The sequence below is a fragment of the Lynx rufus genome, unplaced genomic scaffold, assembly GCF_022079265.1.
Source record: "Lynx rufus isolate CCGP_SWC_20201006 ecotype Redwood Valley unplaced genomic scaffold, mLynRuf1.p SCAF_1, whole genome shotgun sequence".
Classification (NCBI taxonomy): domain Eukaryota; kingdom Metazoa; phylum Chordata; class Mammalia; order Carnivora; family Felidae; genus Lynx; species Lynx rufus.
This window is the reverse complement of record NW_025814823.1, coordinates 157,813,203-157,835,758: the sequence shown is the minus strand read 5'-3', so window position 1 is coordinate 157,835,758 and position 22,556 is coordinate 157,813,203. Positions and strand designations below refer to the sequence as shown.

Below are 22,556 nucleotides of genomic sequence, written 5' to 3'. Positions count from 1 at the left end.
AACTCATTTGTAATGGGAATGTACTTAGTAAGTTAAACATTTATTTTAAAACATGCCTTATCACCTGTAATTGCTTTATCTTTTAAAACAGAATTGAGGTCATGTTTGTGCGGTTAAACTTAGGCTAAAGAACACTTAGAAAAACTAACATGCATGAGACTTTTACTTATAACGGTATTGAATTTTAGAATTTATTCCTGGTAGCTATCCCATTAACACAAGTGGTCAGATGCATACATAATAAGTGGTATAAAGTTCTAACTATCTCCTCTTGTTGCATTTTCAAAGTGTTCAAGAGCTAGTAACATCTGGTAACTTAGTAGCATCTTCTTGTCTAAAATCAGGATTAAAATCAATAATGCATTGGCCTTTCTTTTATGTATTTTTCTCCTCTGGGTTGTTGGATAATCTTAAATGAATTTTTCAGTAACTGTGACCTTAGTTTGTCCTGTTTGGATAAGCACCCATAACTATCCCATAGATGAGGGTTTTATTACTTTTTAAATGAAAAATGATAACACATATTTGTATATGTTCCTTTATTATACATGTTCCTTATGGCAAAAAAATATTATCGGTTAGTTTTTATTCAGAAACTGAAGTTTGGGGGTGCCTGAGTGGCTCAGTCAGTTGAGCGTCCGACTTCGGCTCAGGTCATGATCTCGCAGTTTGTGAGTTCGAGCCCCATGGTTGGGCTCTGGGCTGACAGCTCAGAGCCTGCTTCGGATTCTGTGTCTCCCTCTCTCTCTGCCCCTCCCCCTGCTCATGCTCTGTCTCTCTCTCAAAAATAAATAAACATTAAAAAAAAAAAAAAAAGAAACTGAAGTTTGGAAATTTTAATGATTTTATGAAATTCATTTTCCTTGGAAACAAAATGCCAGAACTGAATGAGCATTTAAGAATTTTTAGATGTTCAGCACTGGAAGGTAACCTGTTAACAGAGACAAGAGAAGGAAAGGAAAGTGTTCTGTATTTAGGATTCAGAGGACTGGCTTTGAAGTGCAGCTTTGCTAATCACTAGGTTGGTGTCCATGGGTAATGCCCTTTACTTGTTAGAGACTCATTTATCTCCCTCTGAAATGGGTAACAATGATATTTTCTTACCACCCAGGGCTGATTTTAGGAGGCTCACTTGAGACAATGGTTATAAAAATTGCCCAACGCATTACAAAACTAAACAAAAGTTATCATTTCTGTTGAGGAATCATGCAAGACAGATACAGCTATACGTATGTCAGGAGGTTAGGTTCTAAATTCAAGTCCTGAAACAAAAACTGGTTAAAGTCAAAATTACTCTTGAAAGTTCCCAAATGGATATAAAGTGTGATTGTATTGTCTATATAATCATGAATAGTAACCTGTAAAATATATCTGTATAGTAGTATACTGCTATAAAGTAGTATAAAAGGAACATGGCCAAAATGATTTTACAATAGATTTTTTTTTTTTAGTTGAGCATAATGTAAATACATATAAGTTAAATATGTGTTAGACTCCTCTGTATCATAACAACCAGGAGTAAAGTAGCCTATGAAAATAATACACCCCCCAATGTTTTGGAACCCTACTAGGCACAGGCATCTGGAAAAACAACAGCTTATGAGAGTTAGCTCAAAGTGGGCATATTTCAGAGTTAGCAAAATGGTGGCATCAGTGTTTGGTTTGAATGGGAAAGGTTTAACATTTTAAAATTTGAATCCTTTCTGAGATGGGCATTTATTCTCCCAGTACTTGCCACTCCTTGTTGCATGACATTGTCTCTTCCACATTTATCTGCCTTGGGTCCTTAAATACATTTGAGTCTTTGATTCCTGATTTATCCAAAGGAAGGCCTAGCTGAAACTTGAATGTTAAATACGTTATTACTATGGATTGACAAAACAGTGTTTGGGAAGGTATGCCATCTGGAAGGAAAGGAAGGAGGTAACAATAGAGGGGAAGAGGTGCCTGGCTGGCGTGCCCAGTGGAGCATGTGACTCTTGCTCTCCTGGTTGTAAGTTTGAGCCCCATGTTGGGTATAGAGATTACTTAAAAATAAAATCTTAAAAAAGAAAAAGAAAGAGAAAAGTGGCTGAGGCACAGTTGAGAGGAAGTGGAAGATGAAACTGGTTGGTCCTGTAGATGGAAAGGCTGTTTTCCAAGTGGAGGAGTTTGCTTTGCTTTGATAGAGCCCACTGAGAAGGAACCCGCTGCAGCCTGTGTGCTATGCTGAGATGGTATCCCAGAGAGCTTCTGCTAGTTCTTTGAATGATGGGCAGCATTTGGAAGGAATTGAAGGAAGGCCTTTATCTAGGTGTTCAGTGGTAGGGACCTGAAACAGTCCAGGGGTTTTCAAAGCAGAGACTAAGAGCCTAATATGAGGGGATTTGGGGCTGACTGGCCAGAGATTCAGAGCCCTGAAGCCACTTTTGCTTCATTTTCCTTTGGTGCCTGATATTCAAGCTTTCAGCACATTTTATCATTCTTCCTTGGGAAAGTCTGCTCATTCCACCATCTCGTTTGCTGTGGATGAAGTCATACTAATTTAGGCCTTTATCACCAGAGTATTTCTAAATAAAGCATCCCCTGGAACTGATGTCTAATCTTTTTCCCTAGCCTCAATCCATCTCTCTCCCTCTTTCTTACACATGACGGAAAGAGCTGCTTTCCCTGAAACACTTCTTTCAGCAACTCACTTTGTTATTCCAAAAATTAGAAGCCCCTCCAATTGTTTATCTTGTCAAAGGCAAGACTTAAAGACCATCCCTGAGGGAGTAATAGAGGAGATTAGGGCAGGGTTATTTCACAGGGTGATAAACCTTTTGAAATCCTGAGATCTGAAATTTAAATTACTGTCCTATTTATTCTGTAGTGTATAGAAGCTAAAACTGAAGACAAATTTTGAGGTCAAGGAAAGATTAGGCAGGTCCAATTCTCATCCTTTGTATTGTATTTCAAGTGTGAAAGAACTCTGTATACACACAGAGACCTGCCCTTTGCTCACACAATATCCATTCCTGTGTCCTTGCTTTTTTGTTGAGGACACTCCCTTTCCTTGAATTTGTTTTTTTCAAAATTGCTACTAAGATTCATCTTTTCCATAAGCTCTTTGTCTTTTCTAGTATTTCTTCTAACCCATATTCTTTCCTCCTTTTTTGAGAATTTTTAGTAGTACTTAACCTAGTATTTAATCATTCTCTCACATGTTCCCCAACTAAATTGTGAACTCTGGCATGAAGGAATGGGCCCTCATACTCTTGAATCTCCCATAGCAGATGTGTGTGGAGCACAAGGTAGTAGAAGAAAGAGCCTGGCAAAATAGGATTGAGTCCTGGGTTCTGGTGCCAATTTAGTTATTAATGGGATGCAGGGCTGGTGGGGGATACGCCTTGACTGTATTATCTATGATTCAGAATTCTGTAATTCTAGCAGTGTATAATGGCCTAATAGAATATGGTTGGGGTGAGGGAAAAGAGACTAGAAATTAAATTTAACGTTACGAACCCAGAGAACCAAAAAGATAGAAGTACCCTTGCCAGAAAAGTAGGAAACCGGTGCCATTTTGGTTGAGGGAGGGCTGGGGAAGGGAAGTTAGTTTGCCAGTGTTGCTGTTATTAAGAGTTTCTAATGCAAAATGTTCCTGGGCAGTGATAAGTACTAAGCTGTGGAGAGAAGAGAATTGAGGAATAGAGATTCAAAGTCATCACCAAACAGGTGAGGTGAGCCTCCAGGAGGGAGAGTGGATCCAGAAAGCGGAAAGCAAAGAGTACTGCTTTTGAAATGAAAGACATGATAAAAGAACCAGGAGGACTGGTGTCTCTAAGTGTAAGGAAGTTGTGATCTCCAAAAGAGAAGTGAGCGATTTGAAAATTGAGAGAAGTTAGCATTTGTTTGACCAAGAAGAACTGATGACATTGATAGAGAATTTCAAATTCCAGTGGTGAGCTGAAGACAGCTTCTGGGTTGCAAAGAGTCAAGGAGGAAATTACAACTAGCCTCACATGAGTGCGGAAAAGCATTCTGGTAGAGAAACATACTGGTGACTTTGGATACAGGAAATCGTGCCTGAGACTACAGCAGATATTCACAATTACCGCATTTCTTCTAAATACACAACTCTATGATAAACTATTAAAGTTATGAGGAGGACAAAGCTCATAAAAAGAAATTGTTCTAGAAATTATATTCTCCTGGTGAAAACCTTGTGAGAAAACTGGTTATCTGTTTGACCCTCAAGTAGAAACTAACCTCTGGTAAATTGTGAGAACCTGGGAACCACAGTTCATTATCAAATACTTCAATTTTACATTTATAGCCTCCTGTTAGAGTTTTATAAAGTTCTTCCAATTAGCTCTTCCCTCTCATTACCCCTTTTAAAAACATATTTAGAAACTAAGCAAGATACGTTTTTTTAATGTAACATTGAGTTAGTGTAGCCATCATTTTTTGCCAAATTGTGTCAGTCATTTAAAAAAACCTGACTACACTGCCAAAATATACCTGTGGTTGTGTGATTCAGAGAAATGTCAACAGTGTGTGTGGTATTGTTCATTAAGGCATTTTAATATGATGATATGTAAACTAAGTATATAATGAAAAGATACTTTCACAGACTATAGCACTGACCAGATACACAGATTTAAAGTTTAAACATTTAGTTCTGTGACACAGTAACCAAGGTTGACCTGTTTTTTTCTTATGTTTCTTTTAATAGAATTTAATTCCTTTTCGACCTTCAATTCAGTTCCAAGGGCTCCAAGGGGTGAGTACTCTTACTGATGTAGCAAGAAAATCTAATATTCTTCTCACATAGTATTATATTGAAACTCTTAAAATTTGTTTTCATTTGTGCCTCTTAATATAAGATCACTCATATTTTGTGAACTTTCTGACTAAATGTAAATTTCTGACACCTTTAATACACTTGAATTATATTTTCTTGATTTATTTAAAAAATAATTCAGAGACTTATTGAGAGTAGTTTTTCCCCCCTAAATCATGAATAATAGGATTTTTTTTTTACCTTGTTTCGAAGTATAACACATGAGTCAGTATTATGAGAAACGTTTTGTTTGTTTGTTTGTTTCTTTTACCACAATTGACCAAACATAAGAGGAATTAATTTCAGGCAAGTTCTGATTACATGATTGTTATTATTAGTGAATTTTTGCTATCTGTAGACTTAATTTCTTGGATTATACATACTAAGAAACAAAATGTACAAAGAAATTTGAGTTTTTCCAGTACACAGAATAAGCAAAGTACTGTCTTTTTTTTTGTTGCATTTAAAAGCATAATAAACTCCTAATAAAATATATCTATGAATTTTATGTTTATGTTGGATGATAAACTTTACAGGAGTGTTCAGTATTATTTTAAAATTATTACTTTTTATTTACATTATTTACATTATTTATTAATGTTTAATAATAAAGACTCAATCATCCAATCCCTTAAATTAATATGTGTTTCTGAATTTGTGTCTATATATTGACTATAGTATGGAGATTTGGAATATCTGTAAATGGATTTAGAGCTATAGAAAAAAAGTGCAAGCTGAGGGAGAGAGATCGTATTCCTACATTTATAAATAGATTGTAGATCTACATTTGTGAATTTTTGTTTGTCACAAAATGCAAAAATTCAATGTAAATACAGTCTTTCTAAACTTTATAACTTGAAAACATTTCAAGAGTCAAGAGATTAATTATATCATTCAATACCAGCTGAGAGTACTTCTAAGTAATGCTAACTTCAAGGAAGTGTTTGTGTGTGGACGTCAGAGCTTTGCTTCTACATGATAGCTTTACAATGAAGTCTTGTTTTTCTTTCTCTGCCTAGTAACTGAGTGTTCATGAATAGGATCCTAATTATTATTAGCATTCTTCTGAATTTTGTTTTATAGCTTCATAGGTGGTCTTTAGCACCTGCTGACTCTATTTTTGAGGTATTGGTTTTGGTTGTTTACTTAAGGCTTCTTAAGTTTTCTCACAAAATTTAATGGTATCACTAATATCTGAAAGGGTGTTCCAGAGGCAGGCCTGAGTCTGTGAGCCCTGGAGGGATTCAAGTATTTTCAGATAAAAGGTTATCTGAGATGAGAGGGCAAGACCTGGGAGAAGAGAGTAACGTTTGAGCTGCTTTTCCCTCACTAGCAGCTGTTACCTTGTTTGGGATCAGCCTCTTCCCTTAGTTCCTTGTTTTCCCAATCAGGACATGAAGGCCAGGGAAGTGCAAGACAAGAACATTTTCTTAGAAGGGAGGCATCAAGTTAGACTGAATAATGAGGAACCAACATGTGCAGCCTTCCAAACTCTTGATTCAGGCACATGCAGCTTTTAGCAGTCTTCGAAAGAATTTTTTTTTTTTTCTGGCATCCCAGTTGCCCCCAAAAAGGCCCCAGGCACCATTGCAAGAGTGGCTGTTTTTATTTGAGAACTTGGACATCCTTTTCTGAATTCTCCTACCTGCCTCCCCCAAGCTTTCCTGTCTCATGTGTCTAGGCCTCCACAGTGTATCTTTGCTAGCTCCATTCTCTCTCCTTACTCCATTCCTTGCCTGGGTGTAGTTCACTGATAAAGATAACTTAGATGTAAATGACTGATAGGTTTAAATCTTAATGGTGTTTGAATTTTAACAAATAAGCTTTTTTAATCCAAATGAATGGCTATTGGATTGGGTCCGGTGTTGGTGCAGGAGGGTGTAGACTGAGAGCAATGGAATACTTGGCCCTACCTTGCTTACTTTGCTTTCTGTCTCCTCTACCCCTCCACCTCCACCCGTGGCCCCCTTTTTATTATTCTAACTGGGAACAAAATATATGGACTCAGCATTGTTTCTGAGCCTGCAGCTGCATTCCATCCACCCTTCCCCCCCTTCTCTTTGCAGAGCTCTCACCAGCCTTTTGGGACTTAGTAAAAACAAAGAGTCATTACAGGGGAGAGAGTGGGTTGGCACAGCCTACAGGGAGTACGCAGAGCCACAAATGTGAGGGTCTTATGTACAGTGCTCCTCTGTTATTCTCGAGAGCCATGATAATTTAACATTGCCTGTGCTGATTGCTTTAAAAGCTCTGAAGAAGTATGCTTACAGTTTTCCTATGTGGAAAATATTTAGAACTTTTAAGAAGGCTTTAAGAAGGTTTAAATTTAGATTTCCCACAAAAGATAGTTTTTCGTAATGAGAAATTTTAGTTATATTTTAATACAGTGTTTCAGAAACTTTGAAAGTTTTCCTAGAAAGGATTTGGCGAATCTAAGAAATTTATAGTCTTTTTACATCATATGTGATTGGAAATAGACATGAACTATCATGGTAGTGTCAAATGTATGCATATTTGAAACATAACTGAAGTACTGTTAAAACATCATTTCAAAAGTGAACATTTAGTGTTAAGAGTAATTCATTTCCCTGATGCTAAGCACGGTGTGGCTATTGCTGTTCCTAGTAACTAATTATAGGATTTTTCTTGCCTCAGTAATGTCTTTAGAAGGTCAGAATTTAGGTCTTGGCAGGTTAACTTTTAAGCATATTTATTTTTGTGCCTGAACATGTTCTCTAAGGTTGAATTTTCCTCTAAATAAATGTAGCCTGGAACATTAAACAAACTATAGCAGTATGCTGTTAAGGAGTGAAAATGCTGAGAACCATTGACTACCTAGATTTTTATCACCGCAGTTGGCCTGCAGCTTTTATATCATAAAAAAATGTAAATTGTGTCTTTCACAATCCATCTCATCCCTTTCTCTTAGTGGAAGAGGGTGCTCAGTAAATTGAGTGGTCATTGAAGGCATTTTCTGGATTCAGAAAGATGAGGAAATATCTATGGGAGCAGTTGAGTATGATTTCTAAACTCATAAATATCAGGAGCTGAATAAATCAGCCAAAAATGCCTTGTGGATTCTGAAGGGTATGGATCAACCAATTATCCTCACAGTTCTGATGATACCTAGGAAACTCATAACTAAAGGTTTATTAGGATTATAAATTTCTATAGATTATTCTAATTGAACAGAAAAGGTAGCAGGAAAGATTCACATGGGCTATAGTAATAAGGTGTTTTAAGTTATAATGTTCAGAGAGTTGTGTTGGTGTAATGTACCTGGTTTCCAAAAGCCATCTCCTGATTGTCAGGTAAGCTTTAATACAAATCATTTGTATTTTTATAGAAATATAGAAATACAGTTATCTTGTATTTTAGCTGGATTCTGCAAATGTAGCAGGGGAAAAATTTCCAAAAGTGTTGGTTCCAGTGAAATTTTAAAAACGACACTCTGTATTTTTTATGTTTGCTGAAAGTTTCTTGTCTAAAGATGCAACAGAGACAGAGCATAGTTACGGTGTATGTCTTGACACCATCAGGGGAAGTTCTCCCCAGTATACTGTACAGCTTTGAGAGGAAAGGCACTGGGAGCAACTGAATTCATGATTTTAAGTGATGGCAGTTGTCACTGATGCAGTTATGTGCTAACCTAATTTTAAACACATTTCTAATCAATGGTTGTGCTAAAAGGTTTGTTGTGCTATTTATTTCTTATTTACTGCACATTCTTTCAGTCCTTACTGGTGCCAAGTACTTTGCTAAGTGCTTAGTGTGCAAAGATACAAGGATGTGTAAGACATGGGTTCTGCCCTCAGGGAACTCAGAGTCTGACAAACACATATACATACACTAATACTCAGGAAAGAATTAATAATGTAGGACTTATCCAGAACCTTCCATTCAGAACTTCTATATAAATGGTACTGTCGGTTGGGGCGCCTGGGTGGCGCAGTCGGTTAAGCGTCCGACTTCAGCCAGGTCACGATCTCGCGGTCTGTGAGTTCGAGCCCCGCGTCAGGCTCTGGGCGGATGGCTCGGAGCCTGGAGCCTGTTTCCCATTCTGTGTCTCCCTCTCTCTCTGCCCCTCCCCCGTTCATGCTCTGTCTCTCTCTGTCCCAAAAAAAAAAAAAAAAAAAAAAAAGTTGAAAAAAAAAAATAAATGGTACTGTCAGAAATAGGGCTTATGTGTATATTTCTGATTGGTATGAATCAGCATTTTAAACAAAGATTTCATTAAATGCAAAATATCACATCCTGGTGATAGGTATGTAAAATTCCTGAGGGCCTACTAAAATCTATGTACATATACATAAAAAGGTAAATCTGTGGTATCATTCAGATAAAAACTGAAATGGCAAGGTTTTCAATGGCAAATAATGGCCACATCCCATGGGCCTTTGGTGGCCTTGCAGAGTGCACTTGGCTGCAGCCTCAGGGACTCATGTCCAGGGAATGACTACCCCAGGGCAGTGAGAAATAATGTTAACTTTGTCACAGTAAATAGGATTCCAGACTTCAGTATTTGTTGTGAGAATGTTCCAAAATTTTCTAATAAAATTGGTTACTTCAGAATCAGCAGTCCCAGAGGCTTTAGAAAATAGAAGCTAGTTTAGCATACATAATTTAGAAATTATTTTTTTAATGTTTTTATTTATTTTTGAGACAGAGAGAGACAGAGCATGAGCAGGGGAGGGGCAGATTGAGAGGGAGACACAGAATCCAAAGCAGGCTCCAGGCTCTGAGCTGTCAGCACAGAGCTTGATGCGGGTCTCGAACTCACAGACTGTGAGATCATGACCTGAGCTGAAGTCGGACGCTTAACTGACTGAGCCACCCAGGCGCCCCTAGAAATTATTTTTAAGAGGAGACCTGAAAATAGAAAATATTTTCTGTAAGTACCATGTAGTGTCTCCTGTAAAATAGTGAGTCACACATGCGTTTCCAGGAATGAACAAGGAATAGCCAGCCAAACAAGTTTAAAATGTATGTCTTCCAAAAGGCACTGTGACCTTCTGAAGATTAAATCAGCATTTAACTGCTAACTTTAAAGGCTTGAATAATGCTATAAAACTCTTGCAGTAGAGTCATTAACCCTAAAGAACAGAGGGTTGCATTTTCTTGTAAGCATTCAGAAATACTTTGTCAATTGCTTATTTTTCTTTGCGGGGCTGGGGAGATCAGGTCTGAAAAACTAAATTATACAGTATTTGAAATTAGTAGGCAATTTCAACCCACCTACAAATGCTTTCTGCAGACTACCCTTCTCTAACGTACTTGATACCTGGGAAGCAAAGATAACTATCCGTTTGAAACAGCAGCAAAGATAAAAATAAATCCCCAACACTGCCATTCCTTCTTAGATGATACGCCTGTACTCTGACTGCTTTCCCCTGCTGTTTTTGGTTTGGCTAGCCCACTGATTTGGCCAATGGTTGTGTTTAGTCAGTCTGCTCAAAGGTTGCTGACTAACAACTACCTTTATACACTCAGCTCTGAGTGTAATTAATACTAGAAGGATGTTAAAATTATATCTTTTTGTAATGGCAGTTGTGCTTTAACAATTTAGTGCTTTAATCTTTTTAATGTTACAGTGGTTGACATGAATAGATAGCATTTTAATATTTGATTGAATTATAACTCTTCAACCATGTGTTAATTTACTAAGACATTAATACAATAATTTAATTTGAAAGAAATATTTAACTTCCATATATAAGATTATATTATATATAACATATGATAATTTTACATATCATATAATATATGACATAAAACTTATACCTATATAAAATCTCATTTCACCAGGAATATGGGCTGACATTGTAGAAACTTATTTTATTTCACACAATAATTGAATCAGACACAGTTTGAAGCTATTGTAAATTGACCAATTTGTATATTTTATACTGCCACACCTCTGCCCTCCTTTTCTTCTAGATAAGAACTAGCTTCAGGGTTTCTAAAGAAGGAGAGCAGTGAGCTAAATTCACCATCCATGCCTCACATGATGGCTGGGTAACACTACAGGCACCAGGCTCCAGGCCCATCCCCTGCTCTGGAAGAGTGCAAGATGGCAGAGGGTGGGAAGATGACTTTGACTTTGTGGTACGTGCAGAAACTATCTCGAAGTGCTTGCTTACCACACCCTCACACAGACTCAAATGTAGGCTGCAGCAGGACAAGCCTCCCGAAATATGATGACAAACAGGAATGAAGGCATTCTGCTCTGTCCTTCACCAAACTGCAGTTACTTTGGAAAGCAGCAATTGGAACTATGATTGAAATCTGAAGCAGCCACAAATACCATAAATTGCATTCTTAGCAGTGAGTTAAGCTTACTGTCTGCATTCAATAAGTATTTATGAATACTCACTGTGTACCAGGCACCACAGCAGATACTGTGTAGACAAAGGTAAATAGGACTTTGAAATGCCAGCTCTTGTTCCTAACTGACATCATCTGGTTGTCAATAAAATCTGCCACTGATGGCTTTGCCTTTTTGTTTCCCACCAAAAACTGAAACTTGTGAAGTTGAGTCACCTATGTTACAGAAATTGTCACTTTAATAGCACTCACTTGGGGCGCCTGAGTGGCTTAGCATCAGGCTTCAGCTCAGGCCATGATCTCACAGTTTGTGGGTTCAAGCCCTGGGTCGGGCTCTGACCTGACAGCCCAGGGACTGGAACCTGCTTCAGATTCTGTGTTTCCCTCTCTCTCTCTGCCCCTCCCCCACTTAAGCTCTGTCTCTCAAAAATGAATGTTAATTTTTTTTTTTTTAAATAGCACTCATTTAAGCCTGGAAAATAATATTTTGCCATTCTATAATACCTTGTGGTTCTTAGAGCCAAACCACCCCTAAATTTGGATCATGAGCATTACTTAAATATCTTTTGACCTCTTACTATGTTCAAGACACTATTCTAGGCATACAAGATGAGCTTATAAGAGCTTTATTTAAAAGTCGAAATTTAAATAAGCAAGAAAAACAATTTAGTAGAATATGTCCAAGCCCTAGATCTTATTTCAAACAGTGTTTTGAGATTTTCTTTAACATTTAATGTCTTTGGAATTGGAATGCATCTCATTGGCATCTTAGTATTGTGTCAAAGTTTGTCAGCATTTTATATTATGTGGTAGCACATAAAATCATAAATAGTCTTACAATTGCTGGCATTGTAGACTCAGTGAATTACAGCAGAGCAGTGGAAGTATTTAGTGTCTGTGTGTTGTGTGATAAGATTTTATCTAAATAAAATCTTTTCAAAAGTTTTCTCTTCTGACCCCACCCTTGACTAGCTTCCATGGTTAGCTCCCTGTGTTAGATAATTTGGAGAGTTTATAGGGAAGAGTATATTTTTACAACCATTCTTGAATTGTGATTTAAACTGGAACGGGGGCACTTGGGTGGCTGAGTCTGTCAGGTGTCTGATTTTTTATTTTGGCTCAGGTCTTGATCTCGTGGTTCTTGAGATCGAACCCTACATATTTTTTTTCTCTTTTTCTTTCTCTTTCTCTCTCTCTCTCTCTTTCTCTCTGCCCTTCCCCCACTTGTGCATGCACTCACTCTCTCTGCCTCTCTCAAAATAAATAAAAAAAAATTAAACTGGAAGGAACAAAAATTTGAAGCTAAAATCTCAAATTTGTTTTTAAGCTAAAAGTCTTATAAAAGTAACTTGTTTTGAAAACAAATTTAGATTTGAATTATTTTTCAATAATTACAATTAAAATTAATATTTATTACAATAAATATTTAGTATTAAGTACTCTATACTAAGCACTTTACATATATTACTCTAGTTTAATCCTCACAGGAATGCTGTGAAGCAGATACTTTCATTTTCCTGGTGTGTATACATATCAGGGCTCTGAAGTTAGTTTTTGAAGTTCACACAAATTAGTGAATAAAGGAGCCTACAGTCCACTCTAGCATCTGATTCCAGAGCCTGTTCTCATCACTACAGTGATCCTCACCTGCTTATAATAAATGTTTACCAAGCATTTTATTCATTCTCTCATTCATGTAAACATTTGTTGAGCACCTCCCCAACCAGCAAGAGGAAGAGCAAAAGTCAGGAAGGTCTCAGAGAAGAAATAATGTTTGAATTGGGCTTTGAAGGATTACCAGGAATTGGCTGATCAGAGAGGAAGAAAATGCCATTCAGTCCAATAGTTCAGCATGAGCAAAGTGGTAAACAGGTTTATCAAATGTTCCCACCTTCTTAAAGAATTTTAATTTTACCTTGGAGATCAATGCTTCTTATTTATAAAATTTCCTGAGAGTCTGTGATGAGGTCTGGAAATCATGACTTTAAAAATTTTTTCCCTAGGCTTTCTTATGATAGCTATGTTCACTATAATGAAGAACATGATAAGAATATGTGTATGTAAAGGTGTGTATGTACATTCTGTTCTCAGGAGAAGGTTCACAGTTTTCATTATTTTCTGGGTGGAACCTATTGCAGTCACTGCTTTCAAACACATTTAGAAACAATTCATGGTAAGAAAAAACATTTCACATTATGAACCTTTACACTACAGGTGTATTCATTCACCTAACTTGAAACAGAAGTTTCACAGCACAATATTTATTATCTGTGTAGTTTGATATATTCTATTCTATTTCATTTTAAAAGAATCATAGTCACAATCCACTAAATTAACGTCATGACCCACCAGTGAGTCACAGTCTATGGTTTAAAAAAGCACTGCAGCAGATTATCCTCTTTTTTAAAAATTTTAGCCAGGGAACCATGTAGTCAGACTTACATTGTAACATGCATATTCAGTACCTCCCTGACTTATTCTTTTTATTTGGGAAGGATGTAAAGCAGGAGTCAAGACTCCATATTTATGGTGAATATTTGGTTGGATGATGGGAGTATTATACAAACCCAAAACAGATTAAAAAACCAGATTGAGACAGGAGGCACAGGGGTATGTTTTGTTTGGGACATGCTATACGTGAGATGTTTAGGTAATAATCCATACCTCATTCTGTCAGGATGGAGCTTTCTAAGAATCAGTGGCATCTGAGAATTTGGAACAAAAGGATTTTCAAGAAACAACTCCAAAGGACATTGTATAGGATTTAATTATACTTGGAAACTCAGTAGTAAGAAGGAAGAAAGGTGTATTTACAGATGGAATTCTGGTACAAAGCTATATTTAAAGAGTTATTTTTTTTTAACTGTTAAAAATACTGGTTAACTTGGGGCGCCTGGGTGGCGCAGTCGGTTAAGCGTCCGACTTCAGCCAGGTCACGATCTTGCGGTCCGTGAGTTCGAGCCCCGCGTCGGGCTCTGGGCTGATGGCTCAGAGCCTGGAGCCTGTTTCCGATTCTGTGTCTCCCTCTCTCTCTGCCCCTCACCCGTTCATGCTCTGTCTCTCTCTGTCCCAAAAATAAATAAACGTTGAAAAAAAAAAAATTAAAAAAAAAAAAAAATACTGGTTAACTTATGAATACTTATGTGTGTTGGTACTTTTAATTATTAACATTTAGGGAATTTGAAGCTCCTTTTGCCAAATTTTGTTCACACTAATTAAGAATAATGGCAAACTAATAGAGATAAACTGCATATTGATTCAGTGGAAGAGTATACAACAGAAAAATCTCATGTGGGCAGAAGACTGCAGATGGCATCACAGCATGTTTATAAAGCTTAGTAACAAGCAAAATTAATATGTTGTATAAGTATACACACATGTGATAAAATTATTGAAAGCAAAAAAAGGAATGATCATCATAAAAGTTAGAGTATTTGTTACCTTTGATAGAGAAAGGCAGGCATAAGTGTGGAGCACATGGTTAGATAGATCATTGCTAATGTATTTAAGTTGGGCAGTGACTTCATAGGTATTCATTTTATCATCAAACTTCATGACTCTCAAGCTATATTTATTTTGTAGAAACAAATAATACATAGTTTGTTCTCATTATCCTTAACCTTAAATGTGATTTGTCATCTTTATAGGTTAAATGAGAAAATCCAGAACTATTTCAACAGATACCAAAAGGCATTTGATAAAAATTCAGTATTAAATCTGAATTAAAATTTAAGGCAATAAGTAGAGAATAGAATGAATTCTTCCTTAACACGATTAAAAATATCTTTATCAAACTAATAGCCAATTACCACACTTAGTCATAAGACAATAGAAATATCCTTATTAGTGTTAGCAATAAAGTACACATACCCACTACTCTCTCTGTAATATAACATTGTTCTGAGAATGCTCAGTAATGGAAAAGAAAATGAAATAAAAACCATGGATAATCGATAAGTTTGCCAGTAACTGCAGGTAATCCAAGTACACCAAGTAAAAAACTTTAAAAACTTAAGGATTTCTTCCAGTAAAGTAGTCACTTGAGAAATAACTTTTAAAACCATTGGGTGGCTCAAGTGAAGAGACGTTTCTTTCAAAATGGAAGAAAGAACAGGACATTTGTAAATGGATGGGAATGATCTAGTAGAAAGCAAAAGTTGATAATGTAAGAAAGACTTGCTAGAGCAGTGCCCCTTTGTAGGTTGGAGAGATAGTAGCTCAGAGGAGAGATTGGCATTAGGAGCAAAGATGGTTTGTGTATGGAGGCTAGTAGGAAGGCATGTATATGAGTGCAGATTTTGAAATGCCTGTTATTTGTTGGATCATTTCTTTGGCCTTATCTCCCATCTAAAGACAAATTACATAGGCCACTGTCCAGTAATGTTAGAGCTTAGCAATGTGTTGGCACATGAAACATGCCCAATAAATGATAAATACAATTTTTAAAAAAATCACTGGCCTCTCTAAGTGCTAGCCATTAGAATTTCAACATAAAAATGATCTCATTTATGGTAGCAACAAAAAAAATTACCAAAATGAAATACCAAAAATTAAGTATAGGCCATATTATTCTAGACCCTTCTAAAGGGCTATATTACTTTCCTAGTGGGTATAAAAGAACATGTAAGTGGTAAATGGCAAGACTGTCCATGTATGTAGGTAAGAAATTTTTTAAGTTGTCATTTCATCTTCCTAGTTAATCAGTAAGTAATAAGATATCCTATATATACTATTTTTTTAAATACATAAACACAAATGTAAACCTACAAAGTAAATATGAAATGCTCTACACCAAAATGTCATTGCTAGTAATTTACATGAGCTATACATATATATGTATATGTTTGTATTTCCTAATCACTCTATAAACATAAATGTTTTGAGATGCCAAGTTTAAATATGTCAAGAATCTAGGAGAAAGGCTGAATATTAAAGGTTTAAAAAACATGTTGACAATGAAAATAAAGAAGGCAGGTCTTGAAAAGTTATCTATAGCTGGACACCAGCTAAATATCTTGCTCGTCAACTACTTGATAGAGTTGCTTTGTCATCTATCAATAGAGAAAGAAAGTTTTCTCTTCATCTGTGATCTTTCTCCCCATTGGAAAGAAGGTACAAGCTGACTTACTGGTGTTAACAAGGGTATGGGAGGAAAGGCCACTTTTCTTTTGGCGTTAACAGTTGACATTTTGGAGCAGTAGTATTGTGACATGCCCTAGGAATAGGTCTTGTCTAGAAAGGACAAATTATGGGAATGAAAAGTAGCAGTCAGCTGAATTTAAAAAAGATAAAATCCTTAGGGATTTTTAGGTAATAAACTCAGAATGCAGTAGAAAACTGCAGTAGGATAACTAAATTGGGCCCGTAGTATTATTAGAGGGTTGGTACTTATAGTAGCCATAGAGGAAAGGGGCAATCTTTTATAATATTTACACAGCTTAGTGTTTAATCATTCAATAAATTAACATTGGGGATATATTATTTTGGACTGAGAATATAAGGTATAGCCATATTCACAAATATGGTAATACTCTACTAATTAATACTAAGAAATTCTTTGAATGCTTGTTAATTTTCTCTTGTTGGTAATTCATTGAAGTCAGTTTTCACAGGTTAGGAATGAGGGATGGTACTTAACAATGTTCCGTTTTTCACATTTCCACAGTTATTCATAAGTTTGTTCTAGGGAGGCTTGGTATTTTGTTTTATCTTTTTTTTTTAAGGAAGGTAGTGTTTTGTTCCTTCATAGAGAACTTGAAGCATAAGATAATCATGCATTCAGGATTAATTTTGGATAGTCTTACATTTCACGATTTCTAATTCTATAAAAAAAAATCTCTAATTAAAAAAAATATATTTAAAGTGATAGTGTCATGAAGGGCAAATGTCATTGTGGTAACTTAAAATCTAATTATTTTTAAAGCAGTCTTTATTGTTTTTTGATTGAAAAACAAATGAATGCTCATGTTAGGATTGTATGTAAAGTACATACAAGGACAAAGATGAGTAAACGTCCTGACAATGAAAAACAGCTGGTGTTGCTGGATTTCTTCTAGTCTTTTTTTTACATTTACACCTAAGTTTTAAAAAACTGTAGTCACGGTGTATTTGCTGCTTTTTAATATCCTACTTTTTCTTTTTAACATAGGAGCATTTTCCTATGTCACAAAATAGGAAAAGTTACTTCTAAATAGTTACCTAGAGGCACCTGGGTGGCTCAGTCGGTTAAGCATCTGACTTCGGCTCAGGTCCTGATCTCACAGTTCCTGAGTTCAAGACCTGCATCACACTCTGTGCTGACACCTCAGAGCCTGGAGCTTACTTTGGATTCTGCGTCTTCCTGTCTCTCTGCCCCTACTCCTCTCACACTCTGTCTCTCTCAAAAATAAAAATAATAAAAACACTGAAAATTAAAAAAAAAAATAGCTACCTAACATTTCATTTTATAGATAAACTAACATTTCTTTAGCTATTCTCCCATTACTTACATAGTTTCTATACAACCATGATGTGATGGTTTGATAACCAATTTGTGTAAATCTTTATTTTCATTTCTAATGATTTCTTCAGGTTAGATCCCTAGATGCGGAATTACTGGGTTGGAACATATGAATGTTTTTAAAATTTTTGATAACTGTTGCTAAATTGCTACCACATGTTCCCCTCTACCCCCCAAAAGCTGCTGCTGTTTATTTCCAGAGCTGTTTGAAAATACCTGTCACAAGGTGTTTTCCCTTACCAATACTGAATACATGTTCTTAATTTCAAAAATAATCATTTGATAATGTTTAAAAAGTGTTTGACATTGTGATTTGCTTGATAATATCTGGCACAGGTAAAATGCAATATTTTAAGAAATAGTTGAAATACTGTCATATGTTTTACTGTCTCCACTGATATTGCTAGGAGTGGTTTTGAGTACTCATTATATTATTTATCTTTCCCAATATAGTGGGGAAAATTTTTTATTTTGGTAATTTTATTTTGGTAGTTCAAGGACTTTCTTTGAAATATAAATACTCTATTTCTCTAACTTTTAAAAATAATTACTCAATTCTCTAACTTTGTATATATTTTGCTATTTTACTGTTTCTCTTTCCCACTGTTGATAGTCCTCATAATTTAGTGCTTTTGAGTTTTCATCCTCATCATTAGATGCCTATCTTCCTGCAAAGAACATTACAGACTTCTCAAGAAACCTTTTTTCATGAAACCCATGCTTTTTTTTTTTGTTTGTTTTAATGGGTCAGTGCAGTGAATTATTAGCAAGGGGATAAAATATTTTGCCACTTGATAACAGTTTCAGTGTTCTAGAGGAGCCTGTGTTGTGTCATTCTGCCTCTTAAAATCACATAACCATCTAGAAGATAATTAAACACTTTTGTGCTACGAATTATCTAAGTACAGTAATTAGCTGTCTATATGTAAATCTTTGCCCTTTCTTTGACAACATATATTCCTTTATTTGAAGGCAAAGATTTGAGGGCTTTGCCAGTAGCTCAAGCACACCATCCTTAAAAATGAATCTTTTTAGTCATGTATTTCTTACAACCACACTAGAGTTGATCTAAGAGATTTGAAATGTTCTCTTATTTACATCAGACCTGCTAAGTGTCTTAGAGATTAGAACTGCAGTTTCTAATTCAGCTTAGCTCTTGATGCACTGTATATATCAATAGCTTTATACCCATTAAACCAAATCATTTTATTTCCTTTATAGTCCTGAAGAAAATTAGCATGTGAAATTGACATATGAAAACTGAACAGAAATAAATTTTATGAAATAGACCCTATCTCAGCAATGTATTTTCATGGTACTTGTTTGAAAAGACATCCATAAAAATTAAAATACTATATAGGCTTTATTCATCTTTAGGACTACCAGTAGCTTTGACACTAAAAATCCCTACAAACTTTAAAATATTGTTTGCATTTATGAAGATTGAATGCTTTAAAGTCACAAAGTTTTGGTCCTCATGAGAACTCTTAATTCTGTTTTCTTTGTTTCTTTGTTGTGCTGTAGCGGCTATCTAGGGCTCTGAAGGCAGCATATTTTTTTTATAGGTAGGGCACTTGGGAAAAGTGTTTGCTCCCCTTCTAGATTAGCACCAGGTATCTGTAATTGTTCAGCCTTTCATGGACACCTTTTTGTGGCCTATTCATTCTTGTACCTAATATCTCTGTACTTTGAGTTTGAAATATTTAGAAATTTTGCTAGTCTTTTTGTTGTTTTCCCAGATAGTTTCCTTGACTTATATTTAAGCTAACACTAAAGTTTGACCTTGAAGGTTTCTAATCCCTTACTTTTGTAAATACTGAGGATTCAGAGTATTTGATTATCCATAGGACACTTATCATTGGTCCTTTGCCATTTGAACATTACTTTAAAAGTCAAACACATCATTACATATGTGTTTGAATCAAACAAGCGAAAATCAGAGCGGGAGCTCCCCAATAGTGTCTTTATATCACCAGAGCAAACATTTTGAGGCACATACTGGACATTGTGCCAAGCACCTTGAGGAGGGCTATTTCTTTAGATTTCACGACAGTCCTATTAGGTGAATAATATCATTATCCACATTTTACTGATGAGGAAACAAGGGATGAATAAGGCTAAGTTATTTACTCAAAGTAACACAGATGGTAGAATCCGGGCCCACGTTGGAAACTGAGCAGTCTGCTCCAGAATATATAGCATGCTAGATATGGCCAGTTTGCACTGCTCTCTTTTCCTCTGTATGTAAAAGATACATACATACAGAGGAAAAAAGAGCAGTGCAAACTCACTCTTCTCTTCTTAAGCCATTGAGGAAGACCCAGCTTAGAACTGGAAATACAAAGGGATCCAATAATAAAGCATTTTATTTTAGTTTAGTTTAGTTTAGTTTATTTGAGAGAGAGAGAAGAGAGCAGGACAGGGGCAGAGAGAGAGGGAGAGAGAAAATCCCAAGCAGGCTCTGCACTGCGAGTGCAGAGCCCAGCGTGGGGCTTGAACTCATGAACTGGGAGATCATGACCTGAGCTGAAGTCAGATGCTTAACCAGCTGAGCCACCCAGGCCCCAAAGAAATCATTTTAAAAAGGAAAGAAGAGAACAAGGCAGCAGAACACTAATTTTTATCTTTGGTATCCTTCAAATATTTGGCACTAATTCTCATCAAAATATGGCACATAAAAGTTCATATTTTGTGTATACTCTTTTCTAAGTGTCATTTAAGATGTGACTAAAATGTAATTAATAAAATTGTAGCCCCAACTATTGTGCATCTTTTTTGCTGTTTCTTTTTCCTTAGCTTAGAGCCTTGATGTTGTGTCTTCGGTCCCCCAGAGCCTGGGGGTTCTGTGATGTCACCACAGTGGCTGCCTCAGCAGTCCCAGTCCCTTGTCATCCCTTTCCTCTACCAGAGCAGTGCTGACTCTCTTTGTAATACATGGTAGATTTCTCTGTAAGATTTATTTTGAAAAAGCATTTGGTAGCTTTAAAAAAAAAAAAAAAGTGTGATTACTGTTGGTGTTGAAAAACAGATTTAAGAATTGAATATACTTCCAAATCTATATGAAAATATTCCTCAGACTTTGATACTGTTTATGTTATTGAATTTAATGAGTTTTCATTGTAACTTTGGTTTGGGATAATACCATGTGTTTTGCAAAATCTAGGGCCTAGGCCACTTTTAGCAATTTATGTTAATCTTGAGGATTCACATCTGTCAGGTACCAGTCTCTCCCCCAAATTTACACAACTGTTGCTGATGGCCATGCATGAATTCTATTCTTAACTTCCACTCAGCAGCAGTTCCTCCTGGCATATGCAAAGAGTGCTTTCCTCAAGACTCCAGGAGAGCAAGAAGGAGAGAAGATTGGCAGTGAATTTGGAAATTGACATTTTTATTTAGGATTTTTTTTTTTCCCCCTGTAGAATTCAAGTTTGGGCTTTGTTTCCAAGAAACAAATCATTTTTTTAATTAAAATTCTGCTTTCTACTTGACCAAGAGAATTACTAAACTTAGAATTATTTAGTGTAGTCTCCCTAAGTCCTTTGAAATGCAAAATGGTCTTAAAAACACTCATATTTTCAAATGGAATTCAGTGAGGGCAGAGTATTCTGTGAGTATTTTAATAAAGATGAAAATACTTTTAAAAAAGAAATGTATATTGTAAATTTAAGTTCCACAAACCCAGGCAACCACTTGGTCTGGGTTTCAGGGCTAAACATAGACCAAGACAGGTCAGAAATTTTCTCATCCTGACGTTTGTACCACACAGCACACAGCTGTGTGGGACTTTTTTTTTTTTTCCCCTCCGCCTTTCATTTTGTTATTTGTTTTTGCCTGCTCTGGGGACCTCTGGTTTTCCACAGACTCTTAAGTGATCTATTTCAGATACGTCTCTAGTTTTTTAGTATCCCTGGCATAAGGCTTCATCTGAATGAATGGAATCTACTCCCAAGTTTCTTAAAAAAAAAAAAAAATCCAAAAATATTTATTAGGTATCTGTTGTGTTCCAGATACATATGAAAGTAAGACCATGGTCTTTGCCCCCAACTAACTGGTGGGGAAGAAGACATAAACAAATACTTATGCATGCAGTGTAGTAAAGGCAGCACTAAAGGTGCACCCAAGGGGTTATGGGGACCCAGAAAAAGAGTTTTAAACTCACCTCACTGGGAAAGGAAAGGTTCCCTGAGAGAAAAGCTCCTGAGCTGAATCTTAGCACAAGCCTAGGCAAGAAGTGGGTATATCATACACAAGGTGGAGAGTGAACGCTAGGTCTATTGGGAGGAACCTCATATATCCTATTAAGGAGCTCAGACTGGGTGGTAGATAAATAGTAACAGAGACTCATGAAGAAATAAATGTTTGGAAATGACATGGTCAGATTGGCATTTTATGAAGGTAGTTTTGGCAGCCAAATGGTTAAAGACAAGACAAAAACAGACAAAAATAGATGCTGAAAGACAAGTTCAAGTAAAAGGTGATATTGAGCCAAAGCAGAGGAAGGAGATGAGGACATATATTTGAGAGATCATTTAGGAAGTGAAAGCAGTATGATGTGTGATTATCTGGATATTGAGGGGTGTTGGGTGGTGTGACAGAAGAGTCAGTTGACTCCCTAGGATGCCAATAACCTCAGTAACTATATAAATGGTGGTTTTTAAACTGGGAAATAAACAGCATGGGAAAGTGGACAGATTTAGGGATAAAGTGAGAATTCTATATACACTTTGATTCTGTAGAATATAAATTTTAGAAAGGACTAGCTAATATAAAGAAAATGAACAACAGTTTCATGATAAGAGTTATGGAACTCAGTGGGACATTTTAATTTTTGTTGCTAAAGACAGACTTGTGGATTAACCCAGCCATGAAGTTTGAAAAAACTTCTCAGATTCTCCCAGTGGTTCTCTCACTTTCCTTCTAAAAGCTTTG

General features: G+C 36.1%; 1 protein-coding gene across 1 annotated transcript in view; it reads left to right on the top strand.

Moving 5' to 3' along the window:
• The window catches only part of ELL2 (elongation factor for RNA polymerase II 2), a 71,754-nt gene that overhangs the window by 13,211 nt on the left and 35,987 nt on the right, over positions 1 to 22,556 (top strand). Inside the window, exon 2 of the mRNA XM_047089356.1 lies at positions 4,694 to 4,741. Within this exon, the coding sequence (XP_046945312.1) occupies positions 4,694 to 4,741 (48 nt within the window). The remainder of the gene's footprint in view (positions 1 to 4,693; positions 4,742 to 22,556) is intronic.